We start from the raw sequence: 18,616 nt of genomic DNA, 5'->3' as shown, positions 1-18,616 counted from the left end.
CATATGTAAATATCATTTTTTTCAAGGCTTTCTTTTATGTTTTTTTTACTTGATGCATTTTTACTTACTGAATGAGTTCCTTGCAATAACTGGACTAGATTCAAGTGGCACACCTGGTCCATATTTGTTGACTGCTCTTACACGGAAGATGTATTCATTGTTCTTAATTAGTCTGGTCACACTGCATGACAGTGTCTGACATTCAGGCTCAACAATTGCCCAATTGAGACGGCTGGTCTCACGTCTTTCCACAATGTAGTGGTCGATTTGTGCACCACCATCTTCTTGTGGTAGACTCCAAGCAAGAGTGCATTTCTCATCCGTAACTCTACTGACGTTAATACTTCCTGCGCATGGACCTGGGGAGTCTTAAAAAAACAACAGCAACATTATTTACTAAATTATCCTTAATCATGGTGATTCTAATACATAACCGACATAGAATATTCAAGAAGTATACTTACCAAGGATTTTGACAAGCACAGAGACTGATTTTGTTCCGCTGGCATTCTTAACCGTCAGTGTATATTTGCCAGTATCACTTCTGTCACAGAATTTCACAATTGCAAGAGCACGTTTGCTGGTGTATTGTAGAGAGATCTTTTCACAGAGGTCAAGTTCTTTATCTCCTTTAGACCAGAAGACCTTTGGCTCTGGCTTACCACCAATAGATGCATCAAGTACAAGATCAGAGCCAGCTCTTACAGTCACAACGTCTCCTTGTAGTTTGCTGTCAAGTTCAGCTTTTGGTGGTGCTAAATTCAACATAAAAAAACTGTTGTTAGTAAACAGCAATATTAGCTGCAACGGGAAAGGCATTCCAGCGGACACTTTGGATTTTGTTAGGTACGTATTTTAAGGAACTGTAGTTTTTATAATATGACAAATATGATGTAGTTTTTATAAATGGGCGCCCATAGATTCCCAGTGAATTATCAACCCGTCTGTGGGATAGCTACACCCCACTTGCCTAATAAATACAAGTAGAGGGGGATAAGCCAGGGCCCCCACAGTATTTTGCAAGGGGTTGAAGTCCCTATGCTGGGAATTCACAGGAGACAATACACTATAAGTGGGGTCTGTGTCACAGTGACATTATTTTAACCATTAAAGTATATACAACTTTTATGTACCTATATGGTTTGTCTTTTAGACATCAGTGTTTTTTATAATATGAGTAAAATATTGTATGTATACTCACAGTATTCATCTTTGCAAGTTACAGCACCAGTAGACTGTGATGGGGCGCTCATTACACCAGTGGCATTCTTTGCAAGTACACGGAACTCATAAACTTCTCCTTCACTTAGAGCAGTTACGGTGAAAACGTTTTCTGAAACAGTTGTGTAGTTACACTTCAGCCAGCGGCCATCTCCAGCTTCATTGAATGGTTTGCGTTCAACAATATATCCAACAATTTTGCTGCCACCATCGTATAGTGGAGTTGTCCAGCTGAGTGAAACTGAAGACCTTGTAACATCTGTTACTTCTGGTTTTCCAGGTGGATCTATTGTTTAATTAATAAAAACAGAATTAAGAATTGAAAGTTGTTACAGTATCAGTAATATTTTTTCTATTAGAGCGGATCCAAACCAAACATTTTTTTAATTCAAAATTTTTAGTTGCACTACTCTGACACATACAAAGATAAATAAACACTCCTTCAAGCCTATGAGCATTTCAGTGCATGCTTTTCACCCTTCTCTTTTCATAACTAGGGTTATACAGGTGGCAGCCATTAGCAATTCCTCCTTTGCTATTCCCCCAGTTTGCTGGATTCTGTCCCGGCAATATGAAAGGAAGGGAGGGGCTTCTCCAATAAATTTAAAATATTTTATACTTGTCATCATGCAGCTGAAAAAAGGCTGCTATTTATTATTATAATTTAGAAAATAGATTTTATTTCTGAAATCTTGTATTTTTAATTTGGGTCCACTTTAAATGGGTTAAAAGAAGACCTCCCACTACAGTCACAGTGCATATAAATCTACAAGGTAAAATCAAAATGGGTTCAGGGATGTTTTTCTGACCAAATGAGACAGCCTTCCACATAGTTATATTTTAGTGCTTATTTCCTCTTAGATATCATTTTTCATATCTAACTCTAACAAACATATTATTCTAGTAAACAATAACGTATGTCTGTATGAAATGCAGGCTTTCCCAACCAGGGTTCCTTCAGGATTTTTGAGGTGTTCCCTGGCATTTTCCCAGGGAACACCTGAAAAATCCTCAAGGGCATTTTTCATCATCTAAGTTTCAAACGGCTTTCTTACAAATCTAGTTTTAGAAAAAAAACTCTAGGCTGTAGCTCCAGATACCAATAATAAACTGATGCCACTGTTTAGAGGAAGAGAGATGAATATGAAGAAATACCTCCTTTGAACAGCAAAAGTAGGTCTGCTCAGCTAAGTTAGGGCCAGGAAACTGGAAATCTTATTTGATGCATTGAGAGGTTTGTATGAAGCCAGTTGCATGTGGTCTGGTATTAGGCATGGAGATAATCCGAAGACATAACAACAAAAGTTGTTTAGGTGATACTCTAATGACTAATTGTACAAGATTTCTTTGCAAGCTTTCGAAACTTTAAGTTTCTTCTTCAGGCATGTTTCAGAACTGTATGGTATCGTATGGTTCTGATACAGTTCTGAAACATGCCTGAAGAAGAAACTTAAAGTTTCGAAAGCTTGCAAAGAAATCTTGTACAGTTAGTCATTTACGTTATCATTAACTTTTTTGTTGGTATGTCTTCAGGTTTGTATGATTCCAACAGGTTTGGCCTTACACAGAATGTGCTTGTTCTTGAATAGTTGGTAGACTCAGTCCTTGAATGCTAAAAGTGTTGTTTGTGATTGCATTTTGCCTTAAAGGGAAGGTCCAAGCAAAAAAAAAAAATGAGTTTCACTTACCTGGGGCTTCTACCAGCCCCATGTAGCCATCCTGTGCCCTCGTAGTCACTCACTGCTGCTCCAGTCCCCCGCTGGCAGCTTTCTGACCTCGGAGGTCAGGGCCGCATTGCATACATTTTTACGCATTCCAGCTAGTGCAGGAACAAAAATGTATGCGTTGCACCACTAACGCGTAAAAATGTATATGTTAATGTTCCTGCACTAGCGGGAATGCGTAAAAATGTACGCAATGCGGCCCTGACCTCCGAGGTCAGAAAGCTGCCAGCGGGGGACTGGAGCAGCAGTGAGTGACTATGAGGGCACAGGATGGCTACATGGGGCTGGTAGAAGCCCCAGGTAAGTTAAACTCATTTTTTTTTTTTGCTTGGACCTTCCCTTTAAGCTTATGAAAGGCAGTAATGAAACCTTTCAACAGGTTTAAACTATAAAGTGTATTTGTAGAGACAATGCTCTCTGAAATCGCAAGAGTGCTCTTGCATCCAGCATGTCAATATGTACAAGGTGCTTCTATCTGCTGTGACAGAATGCTAAAGAATATGGTGGTACACATTGATGTATAACAAACACTTGCACAACATTACCAGGTCAAACCCCCCAAAAATAAATAAGGACAGTGTAAGGGGCATAAAACCATCTAAAAACATCAATTCTCCATCCCTTCTTGGCACTTCTGTTCTATAGAAATTAGGGTCACTTTAAATATTTATAGGGTTTACTAAATATATATTTGACATAGATGTAACAACTGAATTTGTGGTTTTAGAGGGTGAAATGCATATGCATGTATATAATATATATGTTTACACTTACCAACAGGGTTTTGTGCCATGACAGGTCTTGAAGCTTCACTTGCCTTGCTGATGCCTGCAGCATTCAAAGCATATACTCTGAACTGATATTCCAGACCTTCTACTAATCCTGTGACTTTGTAGTTACTATCATAGCATGGGATCTTGTTGTCTTTCACCCACAAGATGGTGTTGCGCTCCTTCCTTTCAATCCAGTATCCTGTAACTTTGCTTCCACCATCATGGTAGGGCTCTTCCCATTTGATGCCCATGGCATTGGCTGACACAGAATATACCTCAGGCCTTGTTGGTGGGCTTGGTGGTACTAGTAAGTAAGAAAAAATAGAAATACAATTTGTAATTACTCTAATATGCAAATAAAATGTGCTAAGACTTTAATATAGATAAATAGAACAAAACCATTTTCTTACCAAAAGGATGTTCAGCAACAATAGGAGTAGATTCAAGAGGCTTGCTGACACCAAATCTGTTCTCTGCACTGACACGGAAGGTGTATTCCATGTATTTTGTGAGGTGGGTAACTTTTATTTGTGTACGTTTCACACTGGAGTTAACAAGTTGCCATGCTGTTGTGCCAGATTCACGCTTCTCAACAATGTAATTTGTGATGTCAGTTCCACCATTATCTTCAGGTTCAGCCCAGTTAAGTACACATGACTCGGCAGAGACAGAAGATACTTCAATAGGACCTGTTACAGCTCCTGGTCTACCAATCACAATTACTGTGACAGTGAATGTTTTCACACCAGCCGTATTTTCAAGTGCCAAGTAGTATTTTCCAGAGTCACCTCTCATGCTGTCCTTGACAGTCAAGGTTGTTCTTTCTTTTGTTGTCTTAATGCTTACTCTGTCAGTTTCCTTCAGTCTCATTTCTTCAAGTTTCCATGTTACCTTTGGCACTGGACGCCCACTAATTGGAATATCAATTGTGAAATTACTTCCTGTTTTGCAAGTAATAAGCTGTCTTGTGATGCCACTGAGATCAGCTGTGGGCTCAATCTGGGGCTCTTTGATAATAACAGATGAGAATGCTTCCCTTGGCTCACTATAACCAGCATCATTCTTAGCACGAACACGGAACTCAAACTCAGTGTTTTCAGCCAGGTTATCAACAGTAATTGTTAAAAGTTTTGTTTGTCCAGCTTCAACCCAATGGTCAGATCCCTTCTGTTTCATCTCAATCAGGTATGAAGATATACGGCTTCCACCATCATGCTCAGGTTTAAGCCAAGCCAATGTTACAGAAGATTTGCTTGTATCAACTATGTCTAATCTCTTTGGTGGTGCTGGTTCTTCAGTGGCCACAATGGGTTCTGGTGTCTCATAAGGTTCACCTACACCGTATTCATTTTCAGCAGAAACACGGAAGAAGTAGGGCTGACCTTCCAACAGATCCACAACCTTAATGATCTGCCGAGAGCATTTCTCACTGACAACTTGCCAGCTGCGTCTGCTTGCTTCTCTTCTTTCCACTACATAATGGTGGATACGTGCACCACCATCATTGACTGGAGCATCCCACAATAATGTAACAGACCCTCTTGTAACATCTTTATATGTAATAGCACCCGGTGGGCCAGGAGAGTCCAGGACTTTGACAGTAAATGTGATTGCCTTGCTGCCACTGTTATTTTCTACAGTGAAAGTGTATTTTCCTGCATCATATCTGTTACAGTCCTCCACAGTCAAGGTGCTGAATGAGTCTGTAGTATGGATATCAGCTCTTATACTGAGGTCAGAGTCTGGCTTGGTCCAAATTGCAGTTGGTGTAGGTCTTCCTTTGAAAGCAATGAAAAGACGGATGCTTGCACCAGCCCTAACAATATGCGTTTGCTTGAAATTGGCATCAATATCAATTTCAGGTGAACTTAATCTGTCGGCAGTTAGTACTGTTGCAGGTACTTCACAACTATCTCCTTTGCCTGCTGCATTTATCGCAGAAACTCTGAATTTGTAGTTTTCACCAGCCTCAAGGTCAACAACAGTGTATTTTGTGGCCACTACGGCTTCAGCATTGACTTTGTGCCATTCGCCAAGGTCAGCTTTACACATTTCAATGATGTATCCAATAATTTCCATGCCACCATCAAATGCAGGCTTAGTCCATTCCAAGCTTACTGATGTCTTGGTAGTGTCACTCACTTTAACGATGCTAGGTGCACTAGGTGGATTCACTGGCTCTTTGCATTTAATTAGTCTGGATACTCCACTTGGATCACTAACTCCTGCACCATTTTCAGCAAATACACGGAACTCATATTCATTTCCTTCAACAAGGCCAGTTACTCTGTATCTCAATTCAGTGATGGGCTTCTTGCTGGATACTTTAACCCAGCGCAAACTCTTCTTTTCGCGCCTTTCTAAGATATAATGTTTGATCTCATTGCCACCATCTGATTTTGGTCTTGCCCAAGTTACAGTAATGCTGTCACCATTCACATGAGTAGAATCTGGTACACCAGGTGCATCTGGAATAGCTATTGGAAATAAGTAAACAAAAATTAGTACAATGATATAATCTCCTTAATGCTCTATATCATAAATTCTACATCTCAACATATTGCTAAAAGGTTCACTTACTGTATTGTATTTGTGCAATAACAGAATCTGAGTCGAGAGGTCTGCCGACACCAAACTTATTTACTGCAGATATGCGGAACTGATATTCATTGCCCTTGATCAGTTTTGTCACAGTGAACGAGCAGGCCTCACACAGGTCAGTGACTTGAGCCCAGGATAATCTGCTTGTCTCACGTTTTTCAATGACATAGCCAGTAATTGCAGAACAGCCATCATTGGTTGGTGGATCCCACCATAAGGTCAGCTTTTCTCCGGTGATGTTGCTGAACCTTATAGGTCCACCTACTGGTCCTGGTGTATCTGGAAAAGGGTAGTAAAAACACAATCAACCATTCAGAATTTTATCTGTGCTCTGAATACAATTTACTTGCTTTTGCCATTGCAGAATTAAAGATTTAAAACACTTTTCGTGAATTTTGTGAAACATAAAAACTATGGCCTCTTGCATTTAAGGATGATTCCCAATACTTTTACATTTTAGAACACATGATATGGACACTTTTCTTTGCTACTAATGTTTTATTTATTATCCATACTACCCATACAATTCATTATATCATTAGGGGTTTGTGTTTGTTTGTTTTTTGTTTTTTTGCTTCAGCATCACATTAAAGAGGAACTTACTGTAACTGAATAATACTTCATCAAAAAATTTAAAATCATTCCTCGCCTAATTTACATTCTTAAATTTATCATAGGTAGTGACATCTTTACTTCTGTTAATGTGCAACACTGCATAATTTTGTTGTTGTTGTTCCAAAGTAATAAGAAACAACACCTGGGCCCATATGCAATTAACTTTTTCTCCTGAATTTTCCCTTAGGTGATATTTTTAAACTTGTCAATAAAATGCTTTTCAAGCCAACAGAAACCAAGAAAATACTCAAAATAATTTTGATAGTACGTTTTCTCCCACTTTTTGGTACTTTTTTAGTTGAAAAGTCCTGGAAAGTTATTTTTAAACAAAGATGAAAAATTTTCTCCTAGGAGAAAACTCAGATAAAAACGTGAATTGCATATGGCCCCTGGTCTCCCACAATGCACTATGAGGAGAAGTTTTCATGGCTGCTTAGCCTAGGCTAAGCATCAATGGGAGGGGGGGGGGTTACATACCAATATATAACAATATATAGATACAGGAAGTGTTTCTGATGCTGAAACCAGAAGAATTATTGTAGAATTGGGTATCCTGGACTATTTAGTAAGCTCTTCTAGATCTCTTTGCAGCACCAATTTTATTAGTTCCCCTAAACTTGCCTTAGACTATGGGAGTGACATTATACTATGAATCCGGTAAGAATTAGATTGTAAACTCCTCTGAGGGATAGTTATTGACTCTGCAATGTGCTGTGAAAGATGTCAGTGCTTTATAAGTACATAATGATAACAACAGTATGGTATAGCTCTTTTTCTTACCTTGTATCCTTATTGTCATATCTGCCTTCTTGGTTCCTGAGGAATTTTTGGCTTCCACAGTGTACACACCACGATGGTCACGTGTAGCATCTCTAACAAAGATAGAGCTGAATCCAATTGCAGTATTTATTTCAATTCCAAGTTTCTTATTGATCTCTTTTCCATCTTTAAACCAAACAACCTGAGGTACTGGACGTCCTTTAATCAAGGCTTTAGCTCTGATGCTTTCCCCAGCTTTAACGGTAAGACCCTCAAAGTGTTCAGGACCAAATTCAATAGATGGAGCAACTGTTAAAGAGGAAAACATAGCACATTACAATAATACAGCGCTTGGAAAACTGGTTTATAAAATATATATTAAAAAAACATGCTGAAATTAACACTGGATCTAATTAAAAACAAAGCTTACACTTTGCCTACATTAGACTATGCTAAAATGTGTTTTAACTGGTACGTCTATAAGCAGAGGGGTCACTAGGGTTGATGTCACCAGATGTGGAAAAATGTGGTGTCACCCCTCTCTTACCCTATGAACCTCCAACCTCACTGAGCTTAACAAAACCAATAATTTCTTTGTAGTAACATTGCTTGTTACTGTCATTTGTTGAGAATGGGGTTATACTGAACCCATTTGCTACAGGGGGAGGGAGGAGATAGGTATTTTTATACTGGCCACACTTTGCTATAAGGGGTCAGGGATTCTGGTCATGCTTGCTATAGGCGTGTGGGGTGAGGGAGCAGTACCTCAATGGACACACTTGCTATGGGAAAAGAGAGGAGGTAGGGACTATTATACTTGCCACACTTCACTAAATGTGGAGTGTGTGTGTGTGTGTGTGTGTGTGTGTGTGGGGGGGGGGGGGGTTGTTGACTTCTGGCCATGCTTGCTATGGGGGGGGGAGGTGAAGGAGCAGTACCACACTGGATACCTTTGCAATAGGAGGGAGTGAGGAGATAGGCTTTGTTATACTGGCCATGCTTTGCTATGTGGGGACACATTTGCTAAGAGGTGAATAGGAGGATGTTAAGGTTATCACCACGTGGTCCTGGTAGCCTCTAAACTCCATTATCAGCTCAACATGGAGAAGCCAGAAGGGAAAAAAGCAGGTGGGAGAAGTACATCAGGGACTATTCTGGTCTATATTTATATAGTCTTACTCCACTCTCCCTTAGTTTTGAGCTTGGTGCCACCCACTCTGCTGGTGGCACCTGGTGCGGTATAAACTTTTGTGACGCCATTGTTTACAAGAGGAAATGGTAAAATATACTGTTTTGCATGGATACTTTTGTATCATTGGCACATTTTGGCTTTACATATGTTCTTATCAGCAATTATACATAATTTAAACTAGCCATGTATGTTATACTTACTACTTTCATCCCTGGTCATGATGTATCCAGAAGATTGGGAAGGTGGACTGATTGTTCCAACGGCATTTCTGGCAAGAACTCTAAATTCAAACCGGTCCCCTGGACTTAAACCAGTCACCGTATACTGGCATTCAGAAACATCAGTAAAGTTGCATCTGAGCCAGCGTTCATTGCCCTGGCGTCTCTCAATACTGTAAGCAACAATCTTGCTTCCTCCATCACGCAGAGGTGGAGTCCATTTCAAAGTAACTGTTTCTCTGGTGACATCAATATAGTCAGGTGTTCCAGGTGGATCTAGAAAACAAAACAAGGTGACTTGTACCAAGACAAATGTTTGGTCCTGTATGTTATAATAAGAAACACATGGTGCTCATTACTTACCAACAGGAGACACAGCCAGTGTAAATTTACTTGGCTCGCTTACTGGACTGAGACCAGCACTATTTTCTGCCAGTACACGGAATTGGTAATCCAGACCTTCAATTAGACCAGTAATTCTGTATTCCCGGTTGGATAAAGGAGAAGTATTAACCCGCTGCCAGAGAATGCTGTTTCTTTCCTTCTTCTCAACATGAAAGCCACTAATTTCAGAGCCGCCATCATAGACTGGAGCATCCCAAGTTATTGACATTCCATCACTTGTAACATTGTAAACAACTGGCTTCCCTGGTGGGCCTGGTGGTCTAAACTGATGTTTGGCAATGACATCAGGAGAGTTCAGTGGTGGACTTACACCATATCTGTTTTCAGCACGTATTCTAAACTGGTACTCTGTTCCCTTAGCAAGATTTGAAATCTTGAAAGTTGTTCTGGCAACACTAGAGCAAACCATCTTCCAGTTTGTCTGAGAAGTTTCACGCTTCTCAATGCTGTATGATGTAATTTCTCCTCCACCATCATCATCTGGAACATCCCATGATACGATGACGCTGTCAGCTCTGATCTCATCAAATCTTACAGGTCCCTTTGGCTTAGAAGGAGGACCAAGTGTTATCACTGTGATTACATATGACTTACGAGCCACACCATTGTCAAGGATTAAAGTGTACCTGCCACCATTTTCTTTTTTGACATTTTTTATTTGAAGACTTAGTTTGGCTTCGGTTCTCTTATATCTGACTTGCTCACTTTCCTTAAGAGGAATATTGTCCTTCAGCCATGATACTGTTGGTCTAGGTTTACCCTTATATGGCACCTCTATATGTACATTGTGTCCAATGCGTACACTAATTTGCCCTCCAAGTATTTCAGATATGTCAGCTTCAGGAGTGATAACATAATCTTTAACAGTAATTGGTCCAGTAATAGAACCATCACTTAGGCCCTTTTCATTCTTAGCTGAAACTCTGAATTCCATAACTGAAAGTTCTTTAAGTTTGGTGACTTCAAATTCACATGATTTGCTGATTCCTGCATGTGACCATTCTTTTTCATCCTTTATTTTGCTTTCCACTACATATTCATGGACAATACTGCCACCATCATAATCAGGTTTGCTCCATGAAAGAGTGACAGATGTTTTGGTAGAATCTTTCATAGTTAGATCTTTTACTGGTCCTGGAATTTCAGAGGCTTTTACAGGCTCAGAAGTTTCGCATGGTTCTCCAATTCCATTTTCATTTTCTGCAAGAACTCTGAAGAAGTATGCTGTTTTCTCTGACAAATTGGTGATCTTGAATGTTGTATTAGAACATTTTGTTGTAACAGCAGCCCAAGCCCTCTTAGTGGCATCTCTCTTCTCAATGAGATAATTAGTGACTTCAGCTCCACCATTTATGAGTGGAGGCTCCCATGCCAGTGTTACTGTGCCACGTGCAACATTCTTGACGTGTAGCTTTTGACATTCTGCTGGGGTATCGAGTACCTTTACTGTGACAAATGTTGATTTTGGTTGACCAACACCATTTTCTATTGTCAGAACATACTTTCCAGTGTCATTGCGAGTGACCTGGGGTATGTCAACTAATGTTGAAGACTCTGTATTCTGGATATTGTATCTTGGGTCATTAGAGATGTTCTTCTCTCCTTTCCTCCATGTAACACTTGGTGCAGGTCTTCCTTTGAATGGAATCATTAACTGAACATCTTCTCCTGCCTTTGCTACAATGGAAGTCCTTAGTGCAACATCCAGATCTATCTCTGGCTCCTCTGTAAGAACATACAAAAAAGAGAACATTAGCATACTACCATACAAGGTATAATTATACTGTAGTTATAACAACTTTACAGACTGAAACATTTTTTATACCAAGTATGTCCTTTGCCTGGGCAGCTTCGGTCATCTCAATAGGCTCTCCTTTGCCAGCAGCATTTACTGCAGATACCCTGAAGTAGTAGTCAACACTGGGCTTCAGCAAAGAAACAACGTATTCAGTAGTTCTGACTTCTCCTCTGGCACTGACAACAGTCCATTCTTCACTTTCTCCTTCCCTAAGTTCCACAAGGTAGCTAGTGATTGGGCTGCCACCATCATAAACAGGTTTAGTCCAGCTAAGAGTGATTGATGATCTAGTACTGTCCACAATCTTGAGTTTGCTTGCTGGTCCAGGTTTATCTGCAAAAAAATGTTTCAAAGAGCAATTAGGTGATTGCACACATTGGTTTTCAAGAAATGTTTATCAGAAATGAAACAAAAATAGAGAAAAGAGCAATGGCTCACCAATAGGATCTGCAGCCTTGTAGTAATCAGAAGCTTCTGAGAATGGACCTTGGCCAGCTGCATTGATAGCGCAGACACGGAACTGATAGTCGCTGTCTTCAGTTAGTCCTGTGACTTTCTGTCTTGTGTCACGAATAGATTCCTTAATTACTTTGAACCACCTCAAGCTCTTTTTGTCACGTTTCTCAAGGTAATATCCATTTATGTCACTTCCACCATCTACAGTAGGTCTGGACCATGTGACAGTCATACTATTCTTGGTAATTGTGGTAGCCTCTGGAATACTTGGAGGACCAGGAGTAACTAAAATATGAAAAAATAACCATTATAGTAAAATAAAATGTCACCAAAATTTAGCATGATCCAATGTCAAGGGTGTTAAGTCTTACCAAATGCATTTCTTGCTATAACAGGTTCAGCTTCCAGTGGATCACCAACTCCAAATTTGTTCACACCTCTGACACGGAATATGTATTCATTTCCTTTGATGAGCTTGGTAACAGTTATCATGCATTGCTCATGCTTTTCTGAGACCAAAGACCACACTACCCTGCTGGTTTCACGTTTTTCAACAATGTAATGAGTCACTTTGGCTCCTCCATCATCTTGAGGTGGCTCCCACATGAAAGTAATCTTTTCAGCTGTGACTGTTTTGAACTGTATCGGTCCAGCTGGTGGGCCTGGTTTATCTACACAGACAAAATAAAAACAATTTGGTTAGTTAAACAATGAGTACGTTTGATTTTAGGGAAACCAAAAATCTTACTCTACAATGGCAGATGAGGGAAAATTGGGGCGGCAGTGCAAAATTGGGGAAATTTGCTACTTTACCACAAGCAGTATTTCACAGAAAAGGTCAGCAACTTGTCATCATTGTCTTGTGCCCTTTATTGGGCTGACATAAAATGCAACAGCTTACATTCTTTAGATAGAAAAGAGGTCCTTAGTCATAATATTGAGTAAAAAAATAAAAAAACAACACAACTCACTCACCGAGCATTTGTACTCTGATACTTGCTGAGGCAGAGCCCATGGCATTCTTAAGTTTGAGTTCATAAGTTCCACTGTTGATTCGAGAGGCATCCTTAATAAGGACTGATGAAAATTCGCTGGTGTTTTCAATAGATACTTGAGCACTAGTTTGTATTTCTTTCCCATTCTTGAACCATTCAATAGTGGGCAAAGGCTTGCCAGAAATGCCAAGTCTCAGTTTTACAGCCACTCCAGCCTTGAACTTCACAACATCTGTGTACTCTGGTGGTACATCTATTTGTGGTGCACCTAGGATAATAAAAAAAGCAAAATATATGATAACATGTAACAGATTTATAAATATTTATACAGAACAAGCAACCTGCTTACTATATTTGCCATGCACACGTTCTGTGGCATTTAAAACATAAAAACTCACGTAGAGGTCAGCACACCAATTGTAATTTCACAGGGATTATTCATCAGTTTACTGTTACAGCCAGTAATTGTTTTGGGGCCACATACTGAAAGTTTAGTGTATATAAATACTGTACATCATAAATCACGCCACACTTTGCTTAACCACTTAAGTACCAGCGGTCTCTGCCCCAGTAAGGACCAGAGACTGCTGGTACAGAAACGGCAGAGTCCTGATGATTGCCGCACATACCCGCCGCAACCGCCGTCACCACTGCAGGTCATTGGGTCCTGACCCTGTCTTTCAATGTAAGCCAATGGGAGTTGCTTACATTGAAAGACAGGGCCAGGAGCCAATGAAATCGGCTCCTGACCCACTCACAGGGCTCTGTCGTCATAGAGATAGGCAGAGCAAGTGAGCTGCAATGGGAGACGGTGGAGATACAGCGGCAAGATCGGTGGGAGTGACGAAAACGTTGTATGTGTGCAGCAGCGGTGAGTTGAAATCTATGCCCTGGCAGCCAGTCAGCCATCAAAACAGGGCGTAAATTTCAACTACTAAGGTCCTTAAGTAGTTAATATTATAATTTTGACTTCTTACCATAGGTGTCAACACAAGTGATCGGTCCAGCGACATCAGATGGATTGCTGATGGAACCAACAGCGTTCTTGGCAAAGACGCGGAATTCATACTGACTGCCTTGGGTCAAACCAGATACGGTAAACAGTGTCTCTATAACATTGGTGAAGCTGGCCTTGCTCCAACGGCCATTTGGCAGATCGCGTTTTTCCACGATATATCCAGTGATTTTGCTGCCACCATCATAAGCAGGCTTCTGCCAAACCAGGCTCACAGTTGCCTTTGAAATATCTGTAACACGGACATTCCTAGGAGCCTCTGCAAAAGAAAGACAATGATACAAGTCAAACCAATTCAATAAGAGAAATGAAGGCTATATGCTATCTGCGATTTCTGTTTTATGCTGTTCTTCTGGAATCTGTGATTTAATTTCTTATAATAGACCAATCAGGACTATGCATGTTTTAGTGTGTTTACATTCCACTAATGAACTACAATTACATATTTAAGTTTGTCACTGTCTACTGTAAAAATGTTTTCTCAAGGAACATGTTCAATGTGTGTCACCATTAAAATAATTGCTCGATCATAAGGGTGACACTGCCGAGTACGAGTGCTGTACAGATACATGTCTCAGCTATAGCCAAGATTCATACACAATTCAATGGAGAGGATAGGAGGGAGCACGAGTGGCACAAGAGCAAGTAGCTTCCAGTGAGCGGGGTAAGTGAATGTACAATGTGCAATTGTCCCTCGTTCATTGTTGTTCAGAGATCCAGCGTGCTAGATGGCTAAAAAACATCATGGGACATGTGTACACATGCTAAATTCTTGTCCGAGACCTTTCACAACAAGCATCTTGCCTACGTTTTTTCTAGTTTGTGTACGCGCCTTCAGCCACCATAATCCTGCTCAAATTATGCCTTAAAAGACAACTGTAGTGAGAAGAATATGGAGGCTGCCATATTTATTTCCTCTTAAATAATACCACTTGTCTGGCAGCCCTGCTGATCTGTTTGGCTGCAGTAGTGTCTGAATAACACCAGAAACACACATGCAGCTAATCCAGTCAGATCTGAGAATAATGTCAGAAACACCTGATCTGCTGCATGCTTGTTCAGGGTCTATGGCTACAAGTATTAGAGGCAGAGGATCAGCAGGATAGCCAGGCAACTGGTATTGCTTATAAGGAAATAAATATGGCAGCCTCCATATCCCTCTCGCTTTAGTTGTCCTTTAATTACTCTGCGTCTGTGCTTCACAGGTATATGGTGAAAGGATTACATTAGTAAAGGCTGTAGAACAAATGGATCAAATAAGGCACAATTTATATAGGGATTAGAATATAGTCTGAAAGGTGATATTGTCTAATTGGTAATTAAAACGGGATTTAGATAAAAAAAGGAAATTGATAGCTTTGTACTTTTTAATGTTTACTAATAGATGTCCTGAAGACATGGGTTACAATGCACAAGAGCATGGATCTACTTTGCTTTTATGCTCCTTATACTATATGGGCTGGTGCACACCGAGCGGCTTTTTCAGCGTTTCTGCAGCCGCTTGCGGCTGCGGATCCGCTTGGTCAATGTATCTCAATGGGGTGGTGCACACCAGAGCGGGAGGCGTTTTGCAGAAACGAATCCTCTCGGGTGAGGCATTTTTTGGATTTCGGATGCGTTTCTGCCTCAATGTTAAGTATAGGAAAAACGCAAACCGCTCTGAAAAACGCCTGTTCAGAGCGGTTTTGCCGGCGTTTTTGTTACAGAAGCTGTTCAGTAACAGCTTTACTGTAACAATATATGAAATCTACTACACCAAAACCGCTACACAAACCGTAAAACGCTAGCTGAAACGCTATAGAAAAAGAAGAAAAAGCGTTTCAAAATCTGCTAGCATTTTGCGGATCTGCTAGCGGGTTTTGGTGTGCACCAGGCCTATGTTCATACATTCACCTGATCTGTTTGTTATCAGGCTGTGATTAAACTGGAGGCAATGGCAGTGGAACATATCAAACTGCAGCTAATCACTGTAAGTGGACAGGGGCGGTTCTTCCATGAAGCAAGGTAAATCACTTGCTTAAGGGCAGCAACAATTAGAGGGTGGCAAGAGGTGGATCCCCTCCCGAAATGTTCCCCTCCTCGCACTCTCCATCTCCCCCCCTCATCCTCACAATAATGGCCTTAATTCTGGTAGGGTTATCAAACAAATTACCTCATGTGAGGTAATTTACCTCATGAGGTAATAACATTTAGCAATTCTGGTAGGTTTTAGTCATGTTTTACCTCATGAGGTAAATTATGAGGTCATTCATGAGGTCATTTACCAAAAATAGCTATTCTCATGGAAATTAGGGGCATGTTAGCACATAATTTACCGATCAGTTTAAGACCTGCCGGTACCTGGAGGTAAAGTTAATTTTTTATTCATTTTGCAGTTTTTAGTGGAGTTCCTCTTGCTGTTTTAGTGTCATTCCTATTCAGGCTGTGTAATAGAAAAGAATAGTAGAAATAAAACTCCAAATATTTATAGGATTTTTGTTATAAGGGATGCCTATAAATATACGGTACCTTTCACAGGTTGCTACATAATCAAATACATCTTCCCCCCTCAAAAAAAAAAATCTTCCAAAGACTATCCTAACTTATGGAAGAAAATGAAAGACTATTATTATTTATTTGCTCGATGCTTACCGCTGAAATACCTTAAGTTTTACCTCACTTTATGCATTTACTTCATGTTTTACCTCATGTTCGGAAATGAAGAAAAATCTTTCAGAATTTCTTAAAAAAGAGGAAAATACCTCATGAGGTACTTTACCTACAAAACAATATTTACCTCACATAGCTACCAGAATTGAGGCCAATGTATTGCTTCAGGCGGCAAAAAGTCTAAAACCGGCCCTATAAGTGGACAATGTCTTTTGTAAATTACAGAGCACCATCGCTCATGGTGCTGTACGATAATGATATCATTAAAATGTATCTGTTTTCTCACTCACCGCATGCATCAATTGCAATCACAGGTTCTGAAGGATGGCTGGCTTTTCCGATTCCGGCAGCATTTTCAGCATATACTCTGAACTCATAGATGAGACCACCACTGATGTTGGTGACTTTGAAGTGGCTTGTACGAATAATCGTTTTATTAGCCTTCTGCCACAATATGCTGTTCCTGTCTTTCATTTCCAAGTGATATCCAATGACTGCATTACCACCATTAGAAACTGGTTCATGCCAACCCACAGTGATGCTTTCTCGGGTAACATTGCTGACCCAAGGTGTGGATGGTGGTCCAGGTATAGCTAAAAAACAAAGCACATGGTAAGTAATCTATAAAACTAAGCATGTCAGATTTTTGATCATGCTATGTAATATGGAGGTAAAACTTACTGTAAGGCAGTTTGACAGTTACAGACTCTGAATCTATGTGGTCACTGATGCCAAAGCGATTTTCAGCTTTGATGCGGAATTGGTATTCTTCTCCTTTGGTGAGTTTCATGACCTTGGTGACATTCCTAGCTACAGTAGAAGACACTTCAGACCAAGCTGCAGTGCTTGTTTCTCTCTTCAAGACAATGTAGTTGGTAACCTGACTTCCACCATCATAGGCTGGAGGCTCCCATTGCAGCGTAACACTGTCTTCAGTGACATCACTGATGACAACAGGACCTATTGGTGGGCCTGGTCTGTCTAGTACAACAATCTTGAGTTGTACTTTGGTTGTTCCGCTAGAGTTGGATGCTGTTAGTTCATATGATCCAGCATCTGAAGCAATACTTTCTTTGAGATTGATAATGACACTTTCAGCTGTGGTTTCAGTATTGAACCGTAAAGTTGATTTCACAAGCAGACCCTCCTTGGACAAAGTCACCTTAGGAAGAGGTTTACCAGAAATTGGAATGTCAACTTTCAGATTTGAGCCAGCTCTGACATACACAGTGTTACTTGGATAACCTCTCATATCTATTTCAGGTGATTCTGGAAAATAAAAAGATGACATTCATAATTAGATACTTTTAATGAAAATAAAATAAGAAAAAAAAGATGGATTTCAACATCTAAGACAAGAAGTTTTGATCGGGATGATGCCATATATTTGGCCAACTTAGAAGAAAAGCAGTAAGCTTTTGGCTATGAAGCCTTCACCAGACTGATTCCTGTATACTGCCAACATTTAGAACACAGCTTATATACACACAGACATTATTCAGAATTAACAGGCCAAGACTGCAGTCAAATATTTTAAGAGGTACTGGATGCTCCACCTTGATTTGTGATGTCACAGACATGCCCTAATGTAATATAGATTCCGACCTACATTTTTGTCAGTGAAATAATAATTAAGACTAAGTTAATTAGGTGAAATCTCTTGATTAAGTGGGCATTGCTTGCACACATTTAGTTAATGGGTGGTAGAGGCACACATTTCTAAAAATCATCTCCTTAGAATGGTGATCATTTAATCTGAGTGGCACCACATACAGTTTACATTCAAGAATGATACAGACAATATTATAATTTACACTTACCAAGCTTCTCTTTAACAGTTACTGGTAGCAGAAGTTCTTTAGGATCACTCAAACCAGCTTGATTTTCTGCAAATACTCTGAAGAAGTAATCAACATTTTCTTTAAGGCCACGGATGTCATGGCGATTTGTCTTGACAACTGCGCATTTAACCCATTTTTGCTGTCCTTTCTCTAGAGCTTCTACTAAGTAGCCCAAAATCTTGCTTCCTCCATCATGCTCTGGTTTGGACCAAGCAAGTGACACACTGTCCTTTGTGATGTTAGTTACCCCAAGTTTTTCAGGTATACTTGGTCTCTCTGTTGAGCAAACATTAAAACACAGTTTAGAATGATGTTAACCAGATTTCCCATATGGTACCAATTATTTTAAAAACA

General features: G+C 40.0%; 1 protein-coding gene across 1 annotated transcript in view; it reads right to left on the bottom strand.

The window, feature by feature from the left end:
• Window positions 1-18,616, bottom strand: part of TTN (titin) — a 365,525-nt gene that overhangs the window by 27,126 nt on the left and 319,783 nt on the right. Inside the window, exons 256-272 of the mRNA XM_068247374.1 lie at window positions 18,242-18,538; window positions 17,103-17,690; window positions 16,712-17,014; window positions 13,735-14,031; window positions 12,738-13,025; window positions 12,134-12,433; window positions 11,745-12,047; window positions 11,334-11,639; window positions 9,467-11,233; window positions 9,086-9,379; window positions 7,715-8,002; window positions 6,299-6,598; window positions 4,129-6,195; window positions 3,720-4,022; window positions 1,202-1,507; window positions 465-755; window positions 69-368 (exon numbers count right to left, since the gene is read on the bottom strand). Of these exons, the coding sequence (XP_068103475.1) occupies window positions 69-368; window positions 465-755; window positions 1,202-1,507; window positions 3,720-4,022; window positions 4,129-6,195; window positions 6,299-6,598; window positions 7,715-8,002; window positions 9,086-9,379; window positions 9,467-11,233; window positions 11,334-11,639; window positions 11,745-12,047; window positions 12,134-12,433; window positions 12,738-13,025; window positions 13,735-14,031; window positions 16,712-17,014; window positions 17,103-17,690; window positions 18,242-18,538 (8,598 nt within the window). The remainder of the gene's footprint in view (window positions 1-68; window positions 369-464; window positions 756-1,201; window positions 1,508-3,719; window positions 4,023-4,128; window positions 6,196-6,298; window positions 6,599-7,714; window positions 8,003-9,085; window positions 9,380-9,466; window positions 11,234-11,333; window positions 11,640-11,744; window positions 12,048-12,133; window positions 12,434-12,737; window positions 13,026-13,734; window positions 14,032-16,711; window positions 17,015-17,102; window positions 17,691-18,241; window positions 18,539-18,616) is intronic.

This window comes from Hyperolius riggenbachi, chromosome 7 (assembly GCF_040937935.1).
Source record: "Hyperolius riggenbachi isolate aHypRig1 chromosome 7, aHypRig1.pri, whole genome shotgun sequence".
NCBI classification, from domain to species: domain Eukaryota; kingdom Metazoa; phylum Chordata; class Amphibia; order Anura; family Hyperoliidae; genus Hyperolius; species Hyperolius riggenbachi.
Note: the sequence above shows the minus strand (reverse complement) of the source record. Positions and strands in the feature narration are given on the sequence as shown.